The 13983-nt window shown below is 40.6% G+C and overlaps 1 protein-coding gene across 1 annotated transcript in view; it reads right to left on the bottom strand.

The window, feature by feature from the left end:
• Positions 1 to 39: 39 nt before the first annotated feature.
• The window catches only part of LOC111952555 (protein arginine N-methyltransferase 8-B-like), a 45194-nt gene continuing 31250 nt past the window's right edge, over positions 40 to 13983 (bottom strand). The window contains exons 8-10 of the mRNA XM_023971366.3: positions 8558 to 8708; positions 4143 to 4264; positions 40 to 2610 (exon numbers count right to left, since the gene is read on the bottom strand). Of these exons, the coding sequence (XP_023827134.1) occupies positions 2527 to 2610; positions 4143 to 4264; positions 8558 to 8708 (357 nt within the window). The 3' untranslated portion in view covers positions 40 to 2526. The remainder of the gene's footprint in view (positions 2611 to 4142; positions 4265 to 8557; positions 8709 to 13983) is intronic.

The raw sequence follows: 13983 nt of genomic DNA, 5'->3' as shown, positions 1-13983 counted from the left end.
TGTGAAACTTGAATTTCAGATGCCACCTAGTGGACAATGTTGAGCGATAACTTTTATTTAACTGTTACATGACAGGAGGTAAAATTAACAATACAATACAAAGCTTGAATATAACTTTTTCAACTCAGAATTGTCATACCAAATTAACACATATAGCACAATTTCAGTAGCTGACATGAAATAGTGGCAACCATGTTGTTTTAGTACTTGGTGTAAATAACCAACTGAATGCCATGAGTGGTAAACTGGAATAACACTAGTCGTGTTAGATCTGCTAAAGGCCAAACCTGAAAGTTAGCTTAAATCACTGACTTAATTCCAAAGACAAGTTTTGTATGCATGCTACTGAAAATGATTCAATGGATTCTATTAAAGTTAGACTAACTACTTTTGCTTTTGATCCAGTATCAACTTGTTTATCTACAGGTTTAGTTTATTATTCATCTACTGTATGTATAGCACAGCATCTACAATAGAATACTATACAAATCTATGCTCTCACAAGTAAGCGCTCAACATGAAACTGAAAATAGTCAGACCCTTTACTGAATAGATTGTACATCCATCAAATGTGACTCACTCATTACTAGCCACTGGTCTATTCATACATGGCATGACCTACATCTTTTGAACAGTCATAAGTGCTGTGCTGATGAGCTTCACAGAAAGGCATGGGAGAGTGAGCGGACTGGGAGTGAGGATCTTGGCTGCGTAAAGGAAGGATGGTGTAAACGCACGTGTCAAACTCATTCCACGGAGGGCCGAACGTCTGCAGGTTTTCGCTCCACCTTTTCTATTTGAGTGATGAATTAAGGTCACTAGTTAGTAAGGAACTCCCCTCTCCTGGTTGTCTAGGTCTTAATTGAACGGAAAAACCTGTAGACACTCGGCCCTCTGTGGAATGAGTTTGACAACTCTGGTGTAACAGTACTACACAACTGTGAGGGGAGGTCACAGTTGGACTGCAGGACAACTCCAGTTGTTGCCTTGGCGACGACCTTAGTAAGAGCACAGGTTAAGGGAAGGAGCTGCTGTCAACTGACGCGCCGAACAGAGAGGCCAGAATGAACACTGCTACTGATCTAAGGACGGGACTAACTGATGATTTCTGCTAGGCTCTGAGGCCAGGCCAGTTGCAGACCCGAGATCAGTGGAGCCAGAGAAAAAAATTGTAATGATGTGAGGCCCCGCCCACTGAATGCTGCAGCGCACTCACCACTTCCTGGGAGCGATCTCAATTGCATCATATTCGTGTCCTCTCTCCTCGTCTGCATCTCAAACCCCAGTGGAGATGGTCAGAGGGGTGGGACCTCTGGCTTTCTCATCCAATGGGTTTTGAGAAGGAGGTGAGGCAAGAAGACATGAGAATTATGGAATTAAGATCTTCCCCTGGTGTGGTTTCAGTGTGTCCACATCAACTACAATTATCAATTACAGAACTTAAGAGATCATGGTTATTGTTGAAAATCGTGATTACCTAATTATCTATAGTATGAGAAATATAGCACTATAGAATAGAGTTAGGGAGGATTGGAGAAATGTAGGCTTTGTAGCCAGGAGCTTTTGCAGGCATCTAGACAAGGGCCCCGGTCTATACTTGTTACAATGTTGACATCACAGCGCTAACAGAAACCACAGACCACCACTTTGGAGTGCAAACTGTGCAAATGTGTGAGCTCTCATACTGTTATTTTGCACCCACCTGAAAAGCTACAGTACGTCGCCTGACTGCAAATACACATTTACATATATTCACATCCTTACACAATACAGTATGCAGTACTGAATTTCTGATATATTCAATTACTGTACTTTTACCAGATATGAAGATTATTATTAAACATGCAAAATTGGGTAATTTAAAAAGCCTATTTGAAGAAAAATCTAAACTACTGGCTGTAGGATGTATTATTATATGCAATATAAATGTGAAGTTCCTGAAAAATACAGTAATTGATTATATGGGCTCCAAACTTGCTGTAGAAGATAACATTGGTTGCCACCTCTCACATACAGTATAGATTCATAATGACAGTAACATTAACAGTAACATTCATAATGACTAGAACATTCTTGAATTCATAAGGTGTTACATTCAAAGTTGTCCTCTGAACAGTTGGCCTAACAGTAAAGTGCCAGTTAGAGGTGTCAATGTGAGCATGTTGATATTGCTTGGAGTGCCACCCCTGCACTGATGAGCTTCTCTCATCATAGCCTGCCTCCTCTGATCTAGCCTATCGCTCCATTTCTCTCCAGCCATCCTCTCTCATCCCTTCATCTATTCTCTCTATCTCCTCTCTGATTCCTGTATCCCACCCTCTCTCATCCCTTCATCTCCTACCTCTATCCACACTTCTCTCCTCCCTCCATCCCACCCTCTCTGATCCCTCCAATGCACTCCCTCTCCTCCCTCCATCCCATCCTCATTATTGTCTGTTGTCGAGAGGAGTGCCTCTTCTTTCCCTCTGTGTATTTGTAGGGCTGCAGGCGGCATTGCGCGCCGGCTTCTCCCTATTGGACACCTAGCTAGCGCATCTTGTAGTCGTGGGAGATGGCTGCCTCGCATATCTGTCCTTTGAAATCCAGCTCAAAGGTGAAGTCCAAGTCACGCTGTGTGTGAGAGAGAGAGAGAGAGGTAATTCACCAGGGGAATAAAAGAGAGAAATCTAAGTGAGTGTTCAATCAGGAGTGGGGAACTGACGCTGTTGCTATCCTCATCTGCTGTTTGGTCTGGGAGTGATTAGTGCTCTTTCTCCTTTGACCTCTATCAAAAAGATGATGATTGAAGTTCAAACAAGCAGTCTATTGTGGAGAGGTAGTGGTGGAATTGGGTTTCTTTCTAGCCATATAATGTTGGTTTAAATGCCTCGCCTGCCTGAAATGATTTGATTTGACCTTCTGACTTTATTTTGTTAGACAAGTACAAATGTATGTATGACCTCTACCTATCCCTGTTGGGCCAGTGTCTAGTTATCATACAGTAGGTAGGGGCCAGGGGCCTCATTTATCAAAGGTGCGTGTGCACAAAATAAACTCGAAACCTTGCATGCGCCAGTCTTCCCGCAAAGGTTGGTATTTATACTTTTTGAACTTGACGGGAAAAGTGTGCATCTCCACGCACAGCTCAGACCATGCGTACACACAACTTCTAATGGTTGGACAATTGTATTGGGGGAAATTGTGTTTTACGCACACGGGTAGGCTAATAAAAACATTCAAACGTAATGATGCATTTGCCGTTGGTAAGGAGATCACATAGCAGCATGTAGGTAGGCGTATGTTTCTTCAAATGTTATTAAATAGGCCTAAATCATAATCACATTGCAGGACATCTCCTTTTCTTACATTACTTGTTTATTCTCGCCACACAACACATATTAGGCTACCATTCATCCGTCACTCATTCAATAGCCAAGCATGCTTGAAAGTAAATAGACTGGTACCCTATTTAAACTATTTGACAGTATGGGTAGGCTACAGTATTGGTGTGCGATAGGAGCGCGACATCATAGCCTATTTCATCTCAAAGCCTATACCACGGCAGGAGAAATACAATCATCTATTGATCAACAAGTTATTAAAGAACAATTTTCATTTTGCATAGAAGTGTGGGCTGTAGCATTTACTTTACAATCGTTCGAATAGACAATCAATCTTGCAGAATGTGCGGCCAGTGTTTGGCACTTGCTATTGGGAGCATGCATTTTTCGTTTGAAAAAGTCACTGCTAAATATTAAAACGTTCTATCCACACCTCTACAGAAATGTCATCAAATTTGCCGTTGTGTTTCTTTTAGAAACGGTCATTGCCCAGTTCCAACATTTCCAAATCATACAGTAAATGATGACGTTTCTGCTACCATAAAAGGTAAATAGAGGGCAATTGCTAGGCGGGGATGTAATGCTCATATACGCCAGAATTTAGTATGAAATGTATGCACAGTTGACAAATGAGGCCCCAGGACTCTGGTCCCTAGATGGGGCGGTTTCCCGAACACTATTAACACTATTCCTGCACTACAAAGCATTTTCAATGCAGATTCTCCATTGAACCTTGCTTTTTAGTCCAAGACTGGAAACTGCCCCTATAAGTGTCTCAAAGTGAATGGCTTTTTACTGGTCATAGTTTCCCAGAACACTCACTATGTTCTTCTCGTTGGGCTTCATGTTAATACTGCCAATGATCTCCTCGCCCTTCTTTACGGTCAGGTAGTCCTCCAGGTAGAAGACTGTCTGTTTCCAGTGTGTGAACGGAGCATCAGGGGCTGTAGGAAGACAGGCATGCAGTTAGGGCCAAATCTGAACTTCAGATCTGTATGTTTCATTCATATTTTCACATAAATAATGCATTATTGTCAATGGGAGATTTGTTCAGAAACTCAAGTGAAGCGCGCAGAGTTCATTTGGCTCTTAGAGTGAACACGACCCCTGACCCTTAAAACCAAAACAATCATGAGCCAAAGTTTTGACCCCCAACAAAAACAAACATAAATTTAACTTTTCACCTTTGACATTGGACCTCTGATGCACTTATTAGTCACCAAGACACAACTTTTGTAACATTAGACAAAGTTTTTTCTTCTCGTTTTTTTTTTATCTCTTAGTTTAGAAAAAATGTTACCCATGGTTCTGACTGTGAATATAGGTGATTCACTATATCATCATGCTATTTACAAGCGTAGATACAGCACTGAGGATCGGTCATGCTAAAATGCTGGTTCAAATCAGGATATCAAATGACATTGATATAATAGACAGATAAGAGGAATTGATTGAGTTGACCCTCCCTACTGACGTTTGTCCTTGTCAATCTCCATTCTCCCATTACCTCGCCCACATGCATTCTGCTAGTTGAAGTGTGTGTGTGTTTGTGCATGCGTACAGTATGTGTGCTCGTGTGTATATGCTCATGTGGATCTTCCAGCAAGACAATGACCCCAAGCACACATCAAAATCCACAAAGAAATGGTTAATTGACCCCAAAATCAACATTTTGCAATGACCATCTCAGTCTCTAGACTTGAACCCCATTGGAAACCTGTTGTTTGAAGTGAAGTGAAGTCCATAAGAGCAGACAAAGGATATTGAAAATCTGGAAAGATTCTGTATGGAGGAATGGTCTAAGATCCCTCCCATTGTGTTCTCCTCATAAAACATTTTAGAAAATGCCTCAGTGCTGTTATCCTCGCAAGGTGAGGTATTGAAATGCATTGAAAACAGGGGTGCCAATCATTTTCACCCCTATCTTTTTGAGAAAATAAAATATGACTTGTTAAACAAAATCTCTTTCTCTGATCAATTGTATTCTAAAATAATATAATAACAAACATTTTGGAGCCTACAATATAGCTAAGTATTTGTAGTATTTTTTTGCTCAACTTTATCAACGGTGCCAATCATTTTGAACCTGACTGTACATGTGTGTTTGTGTGGGTCTATAAACGATATGCGTGCATGCGTGTGTGTGTTTTGTATTTGTGTGTCTCAGCTTCACTCCAGCTGCATACTGCTGATAGCCAATACCCCCGCCCAAAACAACGTGCGCCCACCTGTGCCTGCGCTGTTAAACTACCGCTTGGCCAAGGCTCAAAGGTCAATACAACTTTAATCGAATTTCAGCCGGCTGTCCTGGGATAACTTTGTACCTCAGACTTTAAAGGCATGCCGTTTGAGGGTTCATGGATAAATTGAGTTGCTGATCATGCTGCATAAACACACAGATTATGAAAGCTGTACTCAGTGGGAACCTGAACGGAATAGATAAGGCTGTGTTTGTTGTGGTGGTTCAATGGGTGATATTTTCCAGCAGCATACAGCATATGTCTGAGTTTCTCTGTGTGCTCTTTTTCCATGTACTGTATATATTACCATTAGTGTATTACCATAAGTATTTATACAGTATATTCCTACTACCAGTCACTTTTCATCCATGTTTACATGTATAGTATATCCTACTACCAGTCACGTTTTATGTATAAACCCACCTCAACCACTCCAGTACCCCTGTACATTGAATAAGATACCTGTATATATTTGCATTCTCATGTTTCTTCAATTTATATCGTACTTCTTGTGTTGTTCTATTATCTATTATTATCTATATAATCACTGCAATGTTGGGAAAGAGCTCTCAAGTAAGAATTTTACTGTACTGGTTTACACCTGGTGTATCCTGTGCATGTGGCGAATAAACTTGAAACTAGAAATACCTGTCCTACAGGAGAATATAGGAAATCAATGGCCATAGAGGACTTAGGCCTCCATGTGCGCATTTAGATGTGTATCAGAGGTTCAGTGAGGCTAGCAGGGTTTAGCATTTGCTAAGGTGATTTGGTTTGATGGACAGGCTCAAATCAATACAAGAAGAGCTGGAAGATCTGTATATGATTGGAGGTCAAAAGTAAGACATTGTCCACTTTTAAGAGTGACAACACATGGTCATCTAGCCACTGCCTCTGCATAATGCAGGTCACAGTTTAAAGTCTCCTATTTGCATCACAAACTCTGATGAAGGCAAACTACTGTAGACATTATGCATATAATCACAGAGGAGCGATAACATCACACCACCACTAGAGGTCGCTCACAGACAAATCCAAACACGATTATTGCTAAATGAATTTAGCTCATCACACAACTTCTCTGGGTCATGCAAATCAACTGGGGACTCAAATGTCTTCTAATTTCCAGTGGTATCAGTGTTTGCTGTTGTACTCCAGGCCTTTCTGACTCATCAAAGAGCTCATTAAAGGGGGGTCTTTGTCTGTGAATACAGATCGGGATGGAACCCACAGGGAGGATGGGAGGATGGCGGGCAGGGAGCAACAGGACTCTCCTAGCCTGTAATCTGCTGCTGCTGCTGCCAATTAAAAGGATGAAACCCTGGGTCTGTCAGGAGCTGGTCTGATAACGACACAGTGAACTGGAGAGATGCTAGTACTACAGTAAAAAGAGTGCTAATGAATCAAAACAAATCAAACTTTATTTGTCACGTGCACCGAATACAACAGGTGTAGTAGACCTTATCATGAAATGCTTACTTACAAGCCCTTAACCAACAGTGCAGTTCAAGAAAGAGTTTATATAATATTTACCAAATAAGCTAAAGGAAAAATTATAAAAAGAGTAACACAACAAAATAACAATAACGAGGCTATATACAGGGGGTACCAGTACCGAGTCAATTTCCAGGGGTACAGGTTAGTCGAGGTAATTTGTACATGTAGGTAGGGGTGAAGTAACTATGCATAGGTAATAAACAGCGAGTAGCAGCAGTGTACAAAACAAAAAGGGGGGGGGGGGGTCAATGTAAGTAGTCTGGGTGGCCATATGATTAATTGTTCAGCAGTCTTATGGCTTGGGGGTAAAAGCTGTTAAGGAGCCTTTTGGTCCTAGACTTGGCGCTCTGGTACCGCTTGCCATGCGGTAACAGAGAGAACAGTCTATGACTTGGGCGACTGGAGTCTTTGACAATTTTTGGGGCTTTCCTCTGGCACCGCCTAGTATATAGGTCCTGGATGGCAGGGAGCTTGGCCTCCCACATGAAAAAAATACTACAGTACTTACTATAGAATTCTATTGTAAACTGTAGTATACTGTAGAATAATACACTACACACAGTAGTATCCCTTGATCGTGTATAGTATTTACTATAGAATGTTGTAGAATACTATAGTAAAAACTACAGCATTATTCACACAAAAAACACTGTAGTAAATACTACAGTAATGTCCGCAAAACACAACAGTTTAGCTATTGTAAGTACTTCAGTATTTAATTTGCATATACAGTACCCTGCCCATTGCCCTTCCCCATATCCCAATTTGTGCCACCCATAAGTGAGAAACATACATGCCAAGTATAGATCATATTGTGTTCCATACAGGTTATAGAAAAGAGTGGAATGCTGAATTATCCATTCAGACCCCAGAATTACCTACCTACAAGTTGTGAACAATTTGTATTTTAGTATTTCTCCAGTACGTTTCATCAAGGAGAAAGACTCCACTTCTATGTCAAAGATTATTAAACAAAAACACTATAGTAAATAATACAGTAATGTCCACAAAAACTCTACAGTAAATACTACAGTATACTATAATCCACAACAACACTACATTAATTACTATAGTATTTACTACAGTTCTTTTACTATAGTATTTCTACTATAGTAAACTGTAAAAAAAAATACAGTATACTACAGTAAAACTACAGTATTCACTGTAGTGTTTTTGCTGACTCTAGTCTGCAAAACAAAAACCACGCACGACGCAACGCGGAGTGCCTGGATACAGCCCTTAGCCGTGGTATATTGGCCATATACCACAAACCTCTGAGGTGCCTTATTGCTATTATAAACTGGTTACCAACGTAATTAGAGCAGTAAAAATAAATGTTTTGTCATACCCGTGGTATACGGTCTGATATACCACGGCTTTCAACCAATCAGCGTTCAGGGATCGAAGCACCCAGTTCATAATATATTATATAAGCCTATGTGAAAAATCAGAGAGAGAGAGAGAACAACACTGAGAAGAGAAAGAGAGTTGAGGACGTACCGGTGGAGAAGCCAGTTTTCTTGTGACACTTGGTGAACTCGATGTTGAAGTAGGTGACCAGGGCGTGGATGTAGTCGTTCCTCTGGATCTGAAGGCAGAAGGCTGAAGTGAAGGACAAGTCCTCAGTCTTCACTGTGTAGATGTCCACCTCCTGTTGAAGAGAGAGAATAACCACACTGCTCTGTTACATCTACTTCTTGCATTGTTAATGCTAATCACATACAGAATCCATAGTGATTGGGGTTCTATTCACACCATTCACTGCCAACACAGTGGTTTCTACATTGTACATGTACAGATGTAGGATTTTAATTGTATCACTCTTTTGTTGCTGAGAATTTCGTGACTTACATAAATTCACTGAAAACCCATACTAAACACACAGTTATATTAACAGTATTCCACTTTTCATGTACCCTCATTTGGACCAGCTAATAGCCTAACCACTGATCAAGCAAAATTATGTTGCTGCAGGATTTTTTTTGCTGTGAAAATACAGGTCAAATTAAGATTCTACATCTGTAGGCCTAACTCTTCCTCTGTGGGTGGCCATTAAGCAGTGTGCCATGGGAGGCTGGTCAAGTCTTACAGTAAGTCTTGTAAGGAGATGAGAGGTGTGAGTGTGTCCAGGTGCAGGTCTTATATGCATGTCATATGATCTATGTGGCGGTGCCTCTGAGCATTGTGTCTTGTATTATCCCTGAGTCCCTTATTCTCTCTGTCAAGGATGAGGCCTCTGCTTTCTGCTACTCTGCTCCAACCTCTCCCTTTGGGTTCAAGGTTCACGCAGCTGAAACCAAACCCCAGCACCCCCTCCCCCCAGAGGGACCAGCCAAGGAAACCCCACTATAGGGGGGATGAACGAGGAGAAGATGGGGTCATTTGGCTGGAGAACCAAGGCAGTAACTATTGTCAGGGTAGCATTGTACTGGTGTCCTGCTCCTTTATAGACCTCCCCTGGTTCATATCCCATATTTTAACAGGGTATCTGATGCCTCATGATTCTGCAGTGGGAGAGAGGAGAGAGAGGAGAGCATATGGCAGTGAAACACAGCTCTCTGTTCTGGTGAGACCCACATAGTTGCAGTGGAAAAATGACTTTTATGTATCGCGCGATCAGCAGTAAAAATAAATAAAAAAGAGTGCGCAATACAAAGTCAAGCTCCCCTGCTATCTTTTGCAAACAAATTCCAGCTTCCATAAGAGTAAAAACTCTTTATTTTGGTGCACCACAAACTCATGCACCACAAACTCCTGAAAGTCATATTTTTATAGTGCAGGACGACAATTCAATTCAGCTCTCTCTTTCTCACTCACAGTAAAGGTAAAGTTCTGAACATGAGGCACTCATTTGATCTTTTTAACAGCCTAAGCTCCTTTTTGCACACTGTCTGTGTACAAGATTAATGACATGATTCATCCTGTAATCCATTTAGAAGACATGCAACAGCTTGTGAGTGGGTTGTCATTTTCAAAGGGGTTTCATCTTACAGGCGCGAAGGACAAATAAGGCACCAGTGTCAAAATCTTGAATATAAAACACTGACTGTTTCAAATATTATTTCCCTGCTTCCTATTATTACAGTCTAATGGCTTTAGATAGCAACAATAGAAACACATTTTAGTTATGTAACATCTGAACTGAGAAAAGGGCAGAACAATCCAATCAATAAACGAGATAAGAAGGGCATCTCGGACAAAATACACAATTAGCGGTCTAGACATGGGAATAGATGCATAGCATCATAAATGGAACAATCCCTGTACCTAGTAGTGAAGGATGGCCAGCATGGCCAGAAGGCTCAGATTGAAGGATCACGTTACGGTAACATATTGTCTAGTTACAGCTGAGGTCATACACCTCTGAATTGGGATTGGTATGTGGATTGTTTACTGTCCCTTTACTGTAACCCAGTGATCACCAACCGGCCGGTCGCGATCTCCATGCCTTTCCTAGTCAGTCAATCACCAAACAAAAAGGACACATTTTTTATTTGTACTTGATTCAGCTGCCCTGCGAGCCAGGTACTCGAAGTGTTCCCATTTTCAACCATTTAATGTCTGAAGGTACAAACTCCGCCTACACGGCGGGCCCGGAGAGCAAATCAAGTGCAAATAGGCTACGGCTGGCCAATGAGATCAAATCACTTTGTTTGCAGCTTCTACGAGCCCACAGCGAAGTTGATAGTCGACTCTAACGTGTGAGATTTGATTTCGAAACATTAAAAACCATAACTAGAGAGAGACTGTCAACGAATACAGCAATGTCTGCTGTTTTTATGATTGACTTCATGTTTAAGATTTTATTAAACACTGTCACTTTATTCAACACTTTTATAAGATATTAAATGTGCTCCCCATCCACTCGCTTTACAAAGTGTATCGATAGACTTGTCTTGTTATTAGCGACTTGTGTCTTTCCAATATCGAGGAGGATTTCACGTTCCCTGGTCATACGAGTAACAACATGAATTTGTGCATGAGTCAGAAATAAAGTGTGACTCGAATTTCGCCATCAGATGGAAGACGGTGTCCCTTTTGTGGTCAGTCAGAGGAGGGAGGAAGAGCTGAGGGACGGTGAGAGGCCTATCCGCTGCTCTCTTTCAATTTCAATTTAAGGGGCTTCTCACTCTCACACACACTCCATCTCCCTCCCACTTTCCATCCGCTGAGACTGACCATCACATACAGGCACCATCAGTCACCAGCAAAATTTAAAAAACGCTAATGATTTCAATATATGCCTCACAAGAAGTAATACAACAAATGATCTATTACCTGTACATCACGTTTTGAAATATTATTTTAAAATGGTGTGAGGTTAATAACATTGGCAGGGCAAATCAAGTGTAGCCAATATGCAATTAAATGTATTCAGCCTATAGCCCACTGCACAAACCTCATTGATACAGAATGGTTTTTAATAGGTTAATGTTGAATGAGCTTATGTTTTTAAAGTCATGTTTTTTTATTTATTCTGAGGGGTAGATCTCAGCAGTTGGCCCATTATAAATATAACAGTATCACTGGTTATGTAAATCCCACTCTGCATGAGCCCAGAGACAACACTGAGTCAATGCTTTCTGATTAAACTGTAGGCTTTCACACTGCTGGGCCTCAACAAATCCTACCCACATATACAAATCAAATCACATTTTATTAGTCGCGTACACAAATGTTGTAGATGTTATCGCAGGTGCAGTGAAATGCTTATGTTTCTAGCTCCAACAGTGTATCTAACAATACACACAAACACAAAAATCTCAGAACGAACCATGTCAGAGTCCGAAAAATAAATACAGTACCAGTCAAAAGTTGAACACACCTACTCATTCAAGGGGTTTTTATTTTTACAATTTTCTACATTGTAGAATAATAGTGAGGACATCAAAACTATAAAAAACACATTGTGTAGTAACCAAAAAAGTGTTCAACAAATCAAAATGTATTTTATATTTGAGATTCTTTAAGTAGCCACCCTTTGCCTTGATGACAGCTTTGCACACTCTTGGCATTCTCTCAACCTGCTTCATGAGGTAGTCACCTGGAATGCATTTAAATTAACAGGTGTGCCTTGTTAATTTGTGGAATTTCTTTCCTTCATAATGCGTTTCAGCCAATCTGTTGTGTTGTGAAAATGTAGTGTTGGTATGCAGAAGATAGCCCTATTTGATAAAAGACCAAGTCCATATTATGACAAGAACAGCTCAAATAAGCGACAGTCCATCATTACTTTAAGACATAAAGGTCAGTCAATCTTTCTTCAAGTGCAGTCACAAAAACCAGCTCAAATAAGTAAAGAGAAATGTTACTTTAAGACATGAAGGTCAGTCAATCCAGAACATTTAAAAAACTTGAAAGTTTCTTCAAATGCAGTCGCAAAAACCATCAAGAGCTATGATGAAACTGGCTCTCATGAGGACCGCCACAGGAAAGGAAGACCCAGAGTAACCTCTGTTGCTGAGGATAAGTTCATTAGAGTTAACTGCACCTTTGATTGCAGTCCAAATAAAAGCTTCACAGAGTTCAAGTAATAGACACATCTCAACATCAACTGTTCAGAGGAGACTACGTGAATCAGGCCTTCATGGTTGAATTGCTGCAAAGAAACCACTACTAAAGGACACCAATAATAAGAAGAGACTTGCTTGGGCCAAAACATACAAGCAATGCACATTAGACTGGTGGAAATCTGTTCTTTGGTCTAATAAGTCCAAATTTGAGATTTTTGGTTCCAACCGCCGTGTCTTTGTGAGACGCAGAGTAGGTGAACGGATGATCTTCGCATGTGTGGTTCCCAAAAGGAAGCATGGAGGAAAAGACGTGATGGTGTGGGGGTGCTTTGCTGGTGACACTGTCTGTGATTTATTTAGAATTCAAGGCACACTTTACCAGCATGGCTACTGCAGCGATACGCCATCCCATCTGATTTGCGCTTAGTAGGACTATCATTTGTTTTTCAACAGGACAATGACCCAACAAACTATCTCAATTGATGATGCCTGGAGGTGTCCAGGTTGTGTAATGGCTATTTGTCCAAGAAAGAGAGAGATGGAGTGCTGCATCAGATGACCTGGCCTCCACAATCACCCGACCTCAACCCAATTGAGATAGTTTGAGATGAGTTGGACCGCAGAGCGAAGGAAAAGCAGCCAACAAGTGCTCAGCACATGTGGGAACTCCTTCAAGACTGTTGGAAAAGCATTCCTCATGAAGCTGGTTGAGAGAATGCCAAGAATGTGCAAAGCTGCCATCAAGGTAAACGGTGGCTACTTTGAAGAATCTAAAATCTAAATTATATTTTGAATACTTTAACACTTTTTTGCTTACTACATGATTCTATGTGTTATTTCATAGTTTTGATGTCTTCACTATTATTATACAATGTAGAATATAGTAAAAATAAAGAAAAACCCTTAAATGAGTACAGTTGAATTCGGAAGTTTACATACACTTAGGTTGGAGTCATTAAAACTCGTTTTTCAACCAAATTTCATGTTTACAAACTATAGTTTTGGCAAGTCAGTTAGGACATCTACTTTGTGCATGACACTATTGTTTACAGACAGATTATTTCACTTATAATTCACTGTATCACAATTCCAGTGGGTCAGAAGTTTACTACATACACTAAGTTGACTTTACCTTTAAACAGCTTGGAAAATTCCAGAAAATTATGTCATGCCTTTAGAAGCTTCTGATAGGCTAATTGACATAATTTGAGTCAATTGGAGGTGTACCTGTGGATGTATTTCAAGGCTTACCTTCAATCTCAGTGCCTCGTTGCTTGACATCATGGGAAAATCAAAAGAAATCAGCTAAGACCTCAGAATTGTCGACCTCACAAGTCTGGTTCATCCTTGGGAGCAATTTCCAAACTCCTGAAGGTACCACGTTCATCTGTACAAGTAATAGCACGCAAGTAT

This window comes from Salvelinus sp. IW2-2015, linkage group LG26 (genome assembly GCF_002910315.2).
Source record: "Salvelinus sp. IW2-2015 linkage group LG26, ASM291031v2, whole genome shotgun sequence".
In the NCBI taxonomy this organism is placed as follows: Eukaryota; Metazoa; Chordata; class Actinopteri; order Salmoniformes; family Salmonidae; genus Salvelinus; species Salvelinus sp. IW2-2015.
The sequence above is the reverse complement of the archived record's forward strand: the minus strand, read 5'-3'. Positions and strand labels throughout refer to the sequence as shown.